At 41.9% G+C, this 13,018-nt stretch overlaps 2 protein-coding genes across 44 annotated transcripts in view; both read left to right on the top strand.

The window, feature by feature from the left end:
- The window catches only part of ARHGEF9 (Cdc42 guanine nucleotide exchange factor 9), a 438,487-nt gene that overhangs the window by 321,661 nt on the left and 103,808 nt on the right, over positions 1-13,018 (top strand). For 28 of the 40 annotated variants that reach the window (XM_078362637.1, XM_078362636.1, XM_078362635.1 and 25 more), the window contains one exon: positions 9,546-9,725. The exons of 9 other annotated variants lie outside the window; for them this stretch is intronic. In XM_078362637.1, the coding sequence (XP_078218763.1) occupies positions 9,546-9,725 (180 nt within the window). Of the gene's footprint in view, positions 1-8,820; positions 8,994-9,545; positions 9,726-13,018 lie in introns of all 40 variants that reach the window. 3 more of the 40 variants (XM_078362640.1, XM_078362638.1, XM_078362639.1) reach the window with 1 other exon arrangement.
- LOC144581008 (uncharacterized) overlaps positions 1-13,018 on the top strand; it is a 119,870-nt gene that overhangs the window by 21,009 nt on the left and 85,843 nt on the right. For 2 of the 4 annotated variants that reach the window (XM_078362668.1, XM_078362667.1), the window contains exon 2: positions 9,546-9,725. The exons of the other annotated variants lie outside the window; for them this stretch is intronic. The gene's annotated coding sequence lies outside the window, so the exon portion shown is untranslated. The remainder of the gene's footprint in view (positions 1-9,545; positions 9,726-13,018) is intronic. 4 annotated transcript variants of the gene reach the window in all.

Here is a 13,018-nt window from a genome sequence, read left to right as displayed (position 1 = left end):
TCTAGGTTGGCCATTCAGAAACATGTCTTCTCTCTGATCTGTACAATTCTTGGCTCATTTGGCTGCATTTTCTTTAAAGGGGATCATTCTCTCAACAAGACCAAGTTCCTATTATTGTGCCCTTTGAGGTAGCAGCTGGGTCTCTCACTTCGGAAACTCCTGGGCCCGTTTGTTTGAGCTACTGGCTTGGGTTTCTTACCATCTATTGCTAAGGTCCAGACCAAGCAAGCAAAAACCCTCATCTCATATGTTGAGTCACCATTAAAGCTGAGATCACCTTTTAACTTCCTTTGGAAGAAGTACAGGAAGAAGCTGTTCTTTGTTATTAGCCTAGAATAAATGAGAAAATATTCCAGATGACTCATGCCCTAGGTGGCTTCTCTGGGTTTCCCAAGCTAAAGGGTCCTGGAAAGTGTGAATTGGCTTATGACCACTGTCCATATTGGCCTCTAGATCAGGTGGTCTGTCTTGCTCAAGGCTGACCCCCACCTAGGCTTACCTTTTGTGTCTTCCAGGTGTGGCTGAACAGTAGATCTTTCATTTTATTAAAGTGAAAACTGGATGGTATAATGGGATATTGAAGGAAGCTGATGCCTAATGACTCACAAATCACACACCCAAATTAGGAAAAAGATGATTGTGTCATGAAAAGATATATTTATATACTTCCTTTCAGCACATTTAGAGTCATTATCACTTGAGTGCATTAATTATTCTGCTCAGAAATGAAATTATTTACTTATGGGCAATAGCAACACCTACATTGAAACTAGAAACAATCAAGTGCAAAATGTTAAATCCTGAGGGGAAGAAAAAGCAACTCTTGGGAAATTTTTTATATCCATAGTGGGATTTTTCTTACCTGACTTCTATCTCTATTTCTTTCCCTGGAGATCTTTAGCAAAAACTAGCTTGCCACAGAAGCCACCTGGCAGTAAATCCTGGCAACAGTGGACTGGCATATAGGACAGCTGGGTATACATTATGTAAACAATTTCCTTGGTCCCATAGATTGTTCTGCCACCTGACAGAGATGCTTACTTTGTTGCCGTGTTTTGCCTCAGAGTTTGCTTGCTTTTAGAACTCATCAGAACTTTAGATAGAAGATAAAAATTGTTCATTGTGGATTAAGCTTATATTTTAGACCTATCATTCACAAGTGTACACTCGGGTTATTTGAAGAATAACAGTCTGGTTAACAACTTGAATAACTTTTCCAAATTTTCATTTTCTGCTTATCTTAGGTAGATAAGGTTACTGAAAGAGGCAAAGAGAGATAAAGGATACAGCCTGGAGTCATCAGAGAAGAGATTAAGGAGTAGGTCAGCCAAGATCACACAGCTAGGAAGAAGTGCCCTGGCTCCAGTGTCGCTACACATAACCTTTGGCTAAGGATATGGCCAAATCAGAGGCACAGAGGTAGGATTGATTATTATTTTGTTGGAGGTAGTAGCAGGCTGTCCAGTGAAATGTGGAGCAGGCAGTAGGAAATGTGGGACTGGAGGTGAGTGACAGCTGATGTCATGAGAAGGACACAAGAGACTCATTTTGGCAAGAGTAATGGAAAGCCCCTGCCTAATTAGAGACAAAGGTTGGATCTAGAGATGAGGCTAGATTAGGAGAGCTTCGAGAGAGTGGGGAATTACTGAAGCTTCTTGAGCTTAAGGAGTGGCACTACCAAAAATGCTTTAAGAAACGTATCATTGAGGAGTAGCTTGAGGAAGAGACAGACGTGTAGGGGCCAGGGAAGCCAGCCGGGAGACAGTTTGAGCTGAGGACCAGGATGGGACAGTGGGAATGAAGATAATGGGTTGTGTCTGAGAAAGATATATGAGGAAGAAAGAAATAGCAGGCCCAGAAGATTTTCCTTAAATGGGAAAAATTGAGAAGGAGGCGGAATGGGGAAATATGATGAATTTTGCATTTTATTGAAGGCAGTAGCAGGCCATCCAGTGCAATGTGGAGCAGGCTGTAGGAAACATGGGACTGGAGGTGAGTGAGAAATGATATCATGAGAAGGATGATTTATCTGAAGAACTAAGTGGAGAGAACAAAAAGCAAAGGTCCCTATTCACTTTTGAATGCAGCAGTCAAGGGTTTAACTGGGAAGCCCATTTCTCAATTTCCCAGCCAGTCTGACTGTGTTGCCAGTAATGCTTGACTGAGTTATCTTCAGGAAAAAAAAATTCTCATTTTTTTTTGAGCAGAAAGCAGTAAAAGCATCCTATCAAGCACAAAGAAGGGTGAGGAGAAATAAGCTGAAATAATGAAATCCCTGTCCTTTGCAGAGTAAGCGTTAGCCTCAGTAGAATACTAGAGCTGAAAGGAACTTGGGAAGTCATCTGTATGGTTCCTGTCTGTCACTTGACAGATAAAAAAATTGGAGACAGGCTGAAGGTGGTGGCTCATGCCTGTAATCCCGCACTTGGAGAGGCCAAGACAGGTGGATTGCTTGAAGTCGGGAATTTGAGACCAGCCTGGCCAACATGGTAAAACCCTGTTTGTACGAAAAATACAAAAAGTTAGCTGGGTGTGGTGGCAGGAGCCTGTAATCCCAGCTGCTCTGGAGGCTGAGGCAGGAGAATTGCTTGAACTTGGGAGGCAGAGGTTGCAGTGAGCCGAGATTGCGCCAGCTGGGTGACAGAGTGAGCCTCTGTCTCAAAAAGAAAAAGAAAAAATAACGACAAAACTGAGACAGGGAAAAAGAGACCTCCAAGATCATTTGGTAAGTTACTGGCAAATTTTCTTCCAGTAGCTAATCTGAGACTTCGCTGTACACAATGGTACCTCGTAGCTATTGTTGGGGCAGCCTGAATCACACCTTTCCAGAAATAGAAAGGATGGTTATCCTTTAACACTTTGGGTAAAATAGCCAGAGTCTGTTTTTAAAGCTGTATTAAAAGGATATCTAGCTTTTTCAGCAGAGAACATAAAATGTCAGCTTGTTTTAGATATGCTTAAAGGAGCAAAGGAAAATAATTTGCTCTTGTCCAAGTTTAGCTGTTAAGGAGAAGAGGGCCTTTTGAGAGGTTATGGGCAGACACCAAACTGAAAAGACCTCATAGGCAAACTCCTGTCATGTCCCTCCTTTTCCTCCTATGAAGCTTCTTGGAAGGCAGTTCCAGCTCATCTACATTCATGGCAATTGGCATATTTGCTATTCCATACAACATACGAGGTTCATATTTTTTAACCCATTCTCCAGTCTGCTTATTATTATTAAAACACTAATATTTCTTACAGCCACCAAGGCTGATAATTAAACATCTATTTTGGGAATGGTGCTGTTGAGCTTGAAGGGAAGAACAAGAAGCTTTAGACAAGGGACATGGCTCTAGAAAACTGGGTGACAGCCATAATCCCGTTTTTTTTCCTGTGTTAACACAGCCAGACATTGGGCATGTCCTTGACATGACCCAACATACCTTTTTTCAGACATTTACCAACCACTGAGGAAGGCCTTGTAGATAAGCAGGGAATGCTGGAGGCAGGGAGTGCAACATATGGTGTGGCATGGGGAAATCTATGAAGAATGAGGCATCAGAAGAAGAAAGAGTAGAGCCTACACTAGGGAAAGTCCATGAGGGTAGTGGTTCTCCAGATGTGATTCCCAGGCCAGCAGCATTGGTATCACCTCGGGATCTGTTTGAAATGCAGGTTCTCAAGCAACACTTCAGGCCTACCAAATCAAGACTCAAGACCTATGCAGCCCAGCAACCTGTGTTTTAACAAGTCCTCTGAGGAATTGAGAATCACTGCTGTAGGTCATTCACAGGGTGAGCTGGTCCCCCTCCCTGCATTTAACAGGTACCATGGGGGACTGGCAAATAGCAAAGCTGTAGGATAAGGCCAACTGAAGATTGAAATCTGTTCCACCACCTACTGATTGGGTGACTGTGGGCTACTTGTTTTATCTCACAAGGTATCTTCAGTAAAAATGGAGATGTTAATGCTTACCGTGGAGAATTATAGAGATTGAAATCACCAAAGAAAGTCCTTTATCTAATTTGCGGCATGTGTTTTTTACAAATGTAAGCTGCTCTTGCTTCCTCCTTCCCTTTCTTCCTCTTTTACTTTCCTTGTATCTTTTCCATTCCTTCTTTTGTTCCCACTGAAAGGGTCCACTGGCCACCCCAAGTTCACTGCACACACATGCCTTTTTTGTTCACAGAGACCAGCCTTAGAGCTTGGACTCCCTGTGCCTCCAGGGTATAGCAATCATATTTCCAGGTTAAAAATCAAGGCACATGGTAACAGCTGATAACAGATATATCTACTTTGGGGGTCAATGAGATAGATTATTTGATATTAGGATTGTCTTTGGAAATCTGGATACAAAGAAATAATATCCTATTCCATCTTTAAACATAATGCAGGACTCTAACCCTCCCCATTCTCTTATTTATGTCAAAAAGTTTCTTTGATGTGGGAGTGGGAAACACTGTGTGTCCCACTCACTTGTAAGTCTGAGCAAGAGCCACCCTGTATTTAGTGCTTCCTCTGAAATGTCCTGGGGATTGGGAATTATTTTCTTAGAAGCCACAGTACTGCTGTCTTAAGGCTTAGAACTCTTTGAGTACCTTGCTAGAATAATACTGCTCCATCTTCTGGCTTCATAATAGGCTTGCAAGATGAAGGATAGTAACAGTTGGATTTTGGCGGGGAGGGGAATATAAACCAGTTTGGGAATAGAGAATATAATCCCTGCTATAGCTACTCCCAAATTGCCTTTTCTTGGTTTTCTTTTATAGCTCTGTACCATTTGGTAATATTGATGAGCTCTTGCTGCTTTAAACTCTTGTCTTTTGACTTTTGAGGGATTATACTCCTTGGTATCCTAATGATGTGCTAACAGCATCATTTAGTTTTTTTTTATGTAGCTCTTTTTCTGTTCCTTACCTCACATTCCATCTTTAAGCATAAATTGCATTTTCCCAAGATTTCTGGCCTTCTTAGCACATTTTTCTAGGGCAAAGTCTTTGATTTTCACAATTTCTTCTGGGCCATGGATTCCTAAACCTGTATATCTATATACCCTAATTGCTCGAGTATTACACCCATCTGCATGTCCTGCTGGCCCCCCATATTTAACAGGTTAAAGAGAAAATTTGTCATCTCTTTGCGAAGCCAAGCCAACATTTCCTCCTAACTTACCCTTATGCTTTAATTGACGTTTGTACCCCAAAGTCAACTTTGACCTTCTTTTCTTCAAACTAGATTCAAGGTCCTCCAAACATGATTTTGCTCACCTTTTTAGCCATCACTTCCAACACTCCCCTTTCCCAATCCTACCCTCACTAAACTCTACTACTTGTTTACCATCATATTTCCCAGAGTTTTTGTCTCTGAGACTTTGCTTAATCTAATTTCTCTGCCTCAAGTGCCCCTCCCATTCCATCTGGCACAATCCCATCCATTCTTTAAGGGCTATCTTCATTGCCACCCAAAACCTTTCTAGAGCCCAATACCCCTGTATAATCCCTCCTTTCTCTGAAGTCTTGTACTAGGCCAGAACATGCCAGGTACTGTACATCCAACATCTCAGTTCACCCTCTCTATAACTCTGCCCATGAGGCAAGCATTATTACCCCATTTTGTAGATGAAAAAACTGAGGCCCAAGGTTGTATAGTTAGAAACTTGTCTTTGGCTTTTGTGAAATTGTACTCCTAGATGTCCTAATTACATGCTGATAATTACATTTCAGTTTGTCTCTGACTCCTCTTCTATTTTTTGCCTCCTATTGTCATTGCTACTTTCTAAAGTAGTAAAGCCCAGAATTGAAGATAGGTTTGCCTGCCCATAATCACCTTTGCATTCTGCTGGAAAGACATGCATTGTTTGTACCTGGAAACCCTTTGTTCTTCAGATAAGAACTAAAGGTGAATCACAGTGAGCAGATCCCTGCACATGCTCAGTGAATGAATGTTGGATGGAAGATGCATGAGCAGAGCAAAGTACATTTAAATGAAAAAAAATTGTAGCAAGGTAAAAGTTAATTCTGTACACAAATGGAAGATTTGGAACCAATTTCCAGGTTAAGTTTAGTTAACATTTTAAAAACAACTCAGAAGATGAGGGAGGAACATCCCTTTGCTCCTGCTTGTGTTTGTGAGGAGAGAACAGAGGAGCCCCACACAGCTATTAGCCCCTTCTGGATTAGCATTCCTGTCACCTCCTTGCACATATGTGTCAGCTCTCAGTTCAGTGTGTATAGCTTACAAAGCAGATGATAGAGTAGAATTATCCCCATTTTATAGGTGAACGAACTGAGATCCAGAGGCAACATAGTTTATAAGTTAAGAGCAGAGTCTCTAGAGTCAGACTGTTCCTATATTGGAATAATGGCATCAGTAGTTGTTGGCTGTGTGAACTTGGGCAAATTATTTAACTTTTTGAGCTTCAGCTTCCTCATCTGTAAGATAGGAATAATAATAGTTTTTTCTTAAAGGACTGCTGTGAGGCTTAAATAAGTTAATTTATATAACGTGTTTGGAATAGTGCCTGACATATAATAAGTGCTCTGTATTAGCTAACATCCCAATTATTATTACACCTTTAGCTAGTAGTAGAACAAGGTCTTAAGTTCAGATTATTTTTTCTATCTATCTTCTCTCTATGGTATTATGTTAGAAAAAAAATCACTGGTCTAGGAGGCTGACCATCTGATGACTGTAGGCAAGTTACTTTTTTTTAACACAAGTAACAATCAGGTTTAAACCTGATCTATATAATAAGGGCATAAAGGTGATGATCTTTAAAATTCTGTTCAATTCTGACAGTCATTGATTCTAAGTAGGCCCTGACAACAGGCTTGCAAGTTGGTTAGTTGTTTTTGTGACCACCGGGTCCTGGATTGGCTTTGTCCAGGATATAGGTGAGCCCTGTGACCTGAGGGCCCAGGTATAACAGCTGGACTAAATGGGGGACAAACGTCAGCTAACTGCTTCTGAGAAAAGCCAAGCATGGAGTTCCTAAAAAGAAGACTGCAAAGTCAAAAAGTATAGACAGTGAAATCAGCCTGACCTGGGCCTAGGGGAATCTCAGAGAGTACCACAGATAGTGTCCTGAGCAGAAGGTTGGTAATTGATGCTGAGATACTCTGACCCTTGATGAAAAGCTATGGATATAGCTTCAAACCACAGGTCTTAATGTTGCTCTGGGTTGGGGTTGTATGTGCTTATTGAGTTCTAACAATGCCCACTTGGGACCCATCTTTTCCAGGAGAAGGGAGACTTCTCTATGAAAATGTACTTTAGTAGGCCAATGACCAGCTATTCTTTTTCTTCACTGAGACCAAAACAAGGAGAAATGATTTTTAGTACAATTGGAAGAAAGCAAGTTCAACATAAAAATGGATGTCCTCAGTGTCAGGGGCACCTATGATTAACAGTGGCTGTCTAAATCTCCCTCTTTAGGGTTCTTTAAGAATAGGAGCCAACTGGCTTATGATATCATAGATGGAGTTCAGTATAGATAATGAGAAGACATTGGTAGTACAGTTTGATAAGCATAAGAGCACACAAAATTAGAAGACCCAGCTTCATAATGTATTACTTGTCTTATTGGCTGAAGGACCAGGTCACCTTTCTGAGCCTTTGCTTCCTCATCTTTGAAATATAGGTAATTGGCCAGGCACAGTCCTCACACCTGTAATCCCAGCCCTTTGGGAGTCTGAGGCAGGTGGGTCACTTGAGGTCAGGAGTTTGAGACCAACCTGGCCAACATGGAGAAACCCCCAACTTTAATAAAAGTACAAAAATTAGCTAGGAGTGGTGGCATATGCCTCTAGTCCCAGCTACATGGGAGGCTGAGGCCCTAGAGTCGCTTGAACCCAGGAGGTGGAGGTTGCAGTGAGCCAAGATTGTGCCACTGCACTCCAGCCTGGGCAACAGAGCAAGATTCTGTCTTAAAAAATAAATATAAATGAGTGAATGAATTGATGAATGGATGGTAATAGTGAGGCCCAGTTTATTCCATAAGGATCAAGTGATGTAGATGTGAAAACACTTTGCAAGGAGTAAAGCATGAGGTATTTGAAAGGTGGTTTTGTAAAAGGTCCTGCTGGAAATTGCTTCTGTATCCATCATGAAGAGCTCTCCTTATGCCTTACCTTCCATGGAAGGCACAAAGACGAATCCTGAGCCATGGCAGATACATCAGGCAGGATCTGAACAGAACATGTTAACTTAAGTCAAATATCAGTGTGTGTGTGTGTTCATATATATGTGTTCATATGCATTGTGCATTTATTTTGAGACCCTAGGGTTATTCTGTGGCTAGCATGTTGGAGGGCAGATATATGAGAGAGGATGTATATGCCATAGACTATCTCTGTTTTCTTGAAGTTTGTTCTAGTTTTGGTCTTATGGAGCCATTATTGCCTTGAGGAAAGTAGGCTGCTGGAAGAGCTGACTTCTAGAGGACTTGTTCAGAAATTCAGTGCTGGAAAGAGAGTGCTTGAGTCTCTTTGCCTGACAGGCCATGTGTTCTCTATTCTGGAATCTATTACCGCAAATGCTGAGAAGATGGATGGCCCATACTAGCTGGAACAGTTCAGGGAAAAACAACAAATAACACAGTGGTCAGGATGGTAGAGAGAGAGGCAGACTACCCCCTCACCCCATCCCTGTCAATGTGCTTAGATGAGTTTCATAAATGTGTGTTTGCTCGTATGGCAGTGGGATAGATGTCTGCCTGCTCTTATATGGCGCCCAGTCCTGCTGGCCATGAAGTCTAGTGAGCAGGGTTAGGGTCCATTCCATGCACAGGTCCTTTATTGCTGGGTGATCTCTAGCTCATCTGTTCACTTCCTTGTTCAGTTTTGCCATCCATGAAATGCAGAAGTCAGCCCAGACCTCTCCCCCTACTGTATCTCCCAAGATGGTTATACAAATTGCTGAGAGAATCTGTGTTAAAGCTGAGTTTCTTGGGTGCAAACATCACAGAAAGCCACATTCTTTTCTACCCATGACCTCTCTGGATGGCATCATGTGTGAGTGACAGCAGGAAGCTGCAGGACTGGGGTCCATTATGTGTGAGGAATGTTATGGTCTGTTACCCCAGGGGGAGGGGTATGGTGGGGTTAAATAATGTACCACCAACTCTCAATTGGTCAGTTCTAGGGAGGAGGAAGAAAGGGCAGGTACACCGGGAATTGAAAGCAAATAAGCTTGAATCTCACTTTAGCCGTTGATTTTAGCCTCTCCACCCATTCCAGACCAAGAGCTGCCTTGAAGCACCAAGTACAGATGGACTGGAGCTTTCTTTGTTCTCTGTAGCAGGAGTTCATGAGTAGGGATAAAAAGCATGAGGCATATGTAGTACGTATTCATATTCTGAGTCATTCCATGCACTGGCTAACAGAGAGTTGGCAGTATTGTTTGTCTTGTGGTCCAATGGAACTCATGTTCCAGTGCCCTCCCTCTCACCTCTGTCACCACTTGAGTATATGAGTTATTCTATAAGTAGTAAAGCTCTGTGGGTGGGGGAAGGGGTAAACAAGGTAGCTATGTGGACTGAACACATTCTCATTTTGTCTCCTAAGCTGATCACTGGAGATTCCATCGTTAGTGCTGAGGCAGTATGGGATCACGTCACCATGGCCAACCGGGAGTTGGCATTTAAGGCTGGCGACGTCATCAAAGTCTTGGATGCTTCCAACAAGGATTGGTGGTGGGGCCAGATCGACGATGAGGAGGGATGGTTTCCTGCCAGCTTTGTGAGGGTGAGTGTCAGTCTTCACTCTCCTCTACTCTTTCCTTTGCTGCCTGTACCTGGCTTCCCCTTCACCAGCCTCTGTTCTCCTGTTCATTTCTCTCCTGGTGGCTTTCTCATATTTTTTTCCTTTTTAAAAAATGTTTCATACTGAGAACCTGGACTTCCTTTAATCTGTGCCCTTTTAATTTTTAGAGTTTTCCTTTGTCTCTTGTTTAACATCCTCACCTCCCACCTTTGTACTAATCACTTACCTTGTGTTGGTCTTGGTTTCCTCTTTTGAGGTTGGCCTCATGGGTTTTTCAATAACTTTTTAACCCTATATTGCTGTGAACTTTTGTCTTTCTTATCTCTCTTTTTTTCTGCTTTCTTTTTCTCATCTTTTTTTTATCCTTTCTTCTTGTAGTTTCTTCCCATCTCCTCTGTCTCATCTGTTCTTTCTCCTCTCCTTCTTTGCTTCTCATACCCCTGTGTATTGTCACTGGACTGTATTCAGATGTTAATGTAAGAGTGTAAGCTCCCTGCCTCCCAGGGGCTAGAGTTTACTGATACCAGATTTTACTTTTTTTGAGAGTAAAAAAGTGGGTGGGATCTCAATGTGCTGGGGGTGGGAAGAAAGCAGCATGCAAGGTCTTGTAAGCCTTTTGCCTCTTTGATACGGTACCATGAAGAACTTGGCCCTTAACAGAGAGGCTCTTGGGAGGAAACTCTCAGCAGTTTTTGCTTTTTCTGAGTCACTCTAAAGGAAGTGATCCCAATGTGCTCATGACCTCACAGTGTTGTTTGTGGGGGAAGAACATTGGTTAGGTTTCTCAGCTCTTATTCTTTCTTGGAATTGTGAGCTGGAATCAGTTATTTGACTATTTTGAGCTTTGATTTTTCTCATCTGCACAATGGTCTTGACAGTTCTTTAATGCCAGAGGATGTCACAGTGAATGAGGTAAAACATGTGAAAACTGCTTTGTGGCAAGACAAGTACTGAAGCCACATGAGGGTATGTTGTACCATCCTTACTACAGCCTATCATATTTTGTTACTTTCTCCTGTAAAATTAGGTTGAAGTCTTCTAGACCCCAAACAAAAAGGTCAAAGGGCTAGCGAGGGCTCCTAGAGGTTGAAGGGCCTCAAGATTAGAATTATGGCAATGTGACATAAAGGAAGGAGGAGGGCATTTGGAGTTAGAAAACTTGAGATACACTTTTACTACCTTCTAGCTCTATAGCTTTTGGTAAGATTTTTAAGTTCCCTGAGCTCTGATTTCCTCATCCAAAAAATAGGGATAACCAACTTTTTATAAGGAATTGGATCATATATGCCAGTAAGATATGTAGCACACTGCTAGATAGATGTTAGGAACTTAGCAAATGGTAACTTATTTTATGATTATCATCATAATTATAATAATTACTACTACCTTATTAGCTCCAAGAAGGTCCATGTATCCAGGCTCTCCTCGAGGTTGATAGAGACCTCCTTCCTCAAGGCTAAAACTCCAGAAAGCATTGTTACCTGGTTGGGACAGTTTAGGTGAGGGCATTGCCTAGAAGCGAAGGAATGGAAAAAGTGACCTGTCATACCCTTCTAACATGAAAATCTCCTAAAGAAATATTCAATTTTTTCTTCTCTTCTGTCAGAGTCTGAAAATGCCATCTGTTTCCCAGCTCATCTTTGCTGGTTGATGAATCAGTCCCAGGGGTAGTCAGACCTTCAGGACTAATGTGAGAGTCTGTACGCATGTAGCTGGGGTGTCTTGTGCTTACAGACCTCACTCTTTAAAAGAAGGATTAAACTGTACCCAATGATGATGTCACCTAAATCCAAATGCATTTCATTTTCAGGGAAATGCTACTTTTATAAGAAATAGTAAATCCAAGGATGAGGGGAAATGATTGAGCAAGCCAGGATGGCTCAGGGAACCAAAAGACAGAACTAGACTTCCGATTGTCAATGAGCAGGCATTAATGCTCCTAAATCCAAGGCCAGGAGGAGTGTTCCTACAGTAATACAGCCCCAGCAGCCACTTGGTATAGAGTCTAGCCTGAGTGGTTCTCAACCCTGGCTATACCACAAAATCACCTCAGTAGAATAAAAAACAAAAAACAACAAGAACTCAAACAAACAAATAAAAACAGTAACACCCAGGCTCCAGGCTAGTTAAATAAGATGATTTGACCAAATTGGTGACTCACAAAGTGGGGTATCTTCATTCCCTACCTTGGAGTCTCACTGCTGACATTTGAGCCCTAGGATGGATAATCAAGAGTGCTTAGTGTGGTTCTGTTCAAGTTAGCCCTACCTGTTACACATTAAAACCCAACCTGCAGTCTGGGAAACCCAGATTATTGCCTCAGTTCTATTATTAGAAATGCAACTTGAGCAGCTTCCTATGCATCTTCAAATATCAGTTTTCTTCCTTGTGAAATGGAAACAGTTGGGGCTTGTAAAAATGCTTTATTACCTGTGATACGCTGGATACTTGTAAATAGGAATTATGATGCCATTTTGGCCACTGTACAGGAACTTAGCAGGTATATGTGTCTTCGACCTAGTCACATCTGCCTCCTCTGTTGTTCAGAATTTCATTCTTGTGTGTGTGTGTGTGTGTGTGTGTGTGTGTGTGTGTTCTCAGGTTCTTTCCTTTTTGTATTGGGAACATGGCTTCACAAGAGCAGTGTAGGAGCTGATATACCTTCCCAGTAGTTGGTAAGGTTAAATGAATTAAACTTGCTCAACATCAATCCTCATGTCTAGTTATTGACATCTTCAGCTGTTTTCCTGGGCTGGTTTCCCCACTAGGAGCTAAGGGTAGACTGCTAGGATATGATTGTGTCTCTAAGTAGCAAACCCAACTTTTTCAGGCTCTTTTCCTTTGTTACTGTGCATAAAAGGAAGCTTTCTGGCTTTGGACCATGACCTGAGGAGGCTTGCTGCCTTCCTAAGGGTAGATTGTGGACAGGCCACATGACAACTTGTTATTGATTGGAGGTGAGGCCTGTGTGACAAGGCATAGGTTTGGACAGAAAGTAAAGAGCTTGCTTACGTGTCATCAGGAGCTGGATATATACTTTATTCTTTCAAATTATTTGTTTCTCTGGTTTCTGGCCTGTTTGGAAGTAGGGAGATGAAAGGATGACCTAAGCCAATCATTACCGTCATTTCTTTCCTTTCTACAGACTAGATATCATGGAAACCCAACTTCTCCATTTCAAAGGAAAGCTCATTGTTACAGAGTATGACCTGGCTTTTATATATATATAGTCTCTTTTTGGCTGCAAAAAAAGATACTTGGGAAAAGCTTTTCAC

Source organism: Callithrix jacchus, chromosome X, assembly GCF_049354715.1.
Source record: "Callithrix jacchus isolate 240 chromosome X, calJac240_pri, whole genome shotgun sequence".
NCBI lineage: Eukaryota > Metazoa > Chordata > Mammalia > Primates > Cebidae > Callithrix > Callithrix jacchus.
This window is presented reverse-complemented; position numbering and strand designations above follow the sequence as displayed.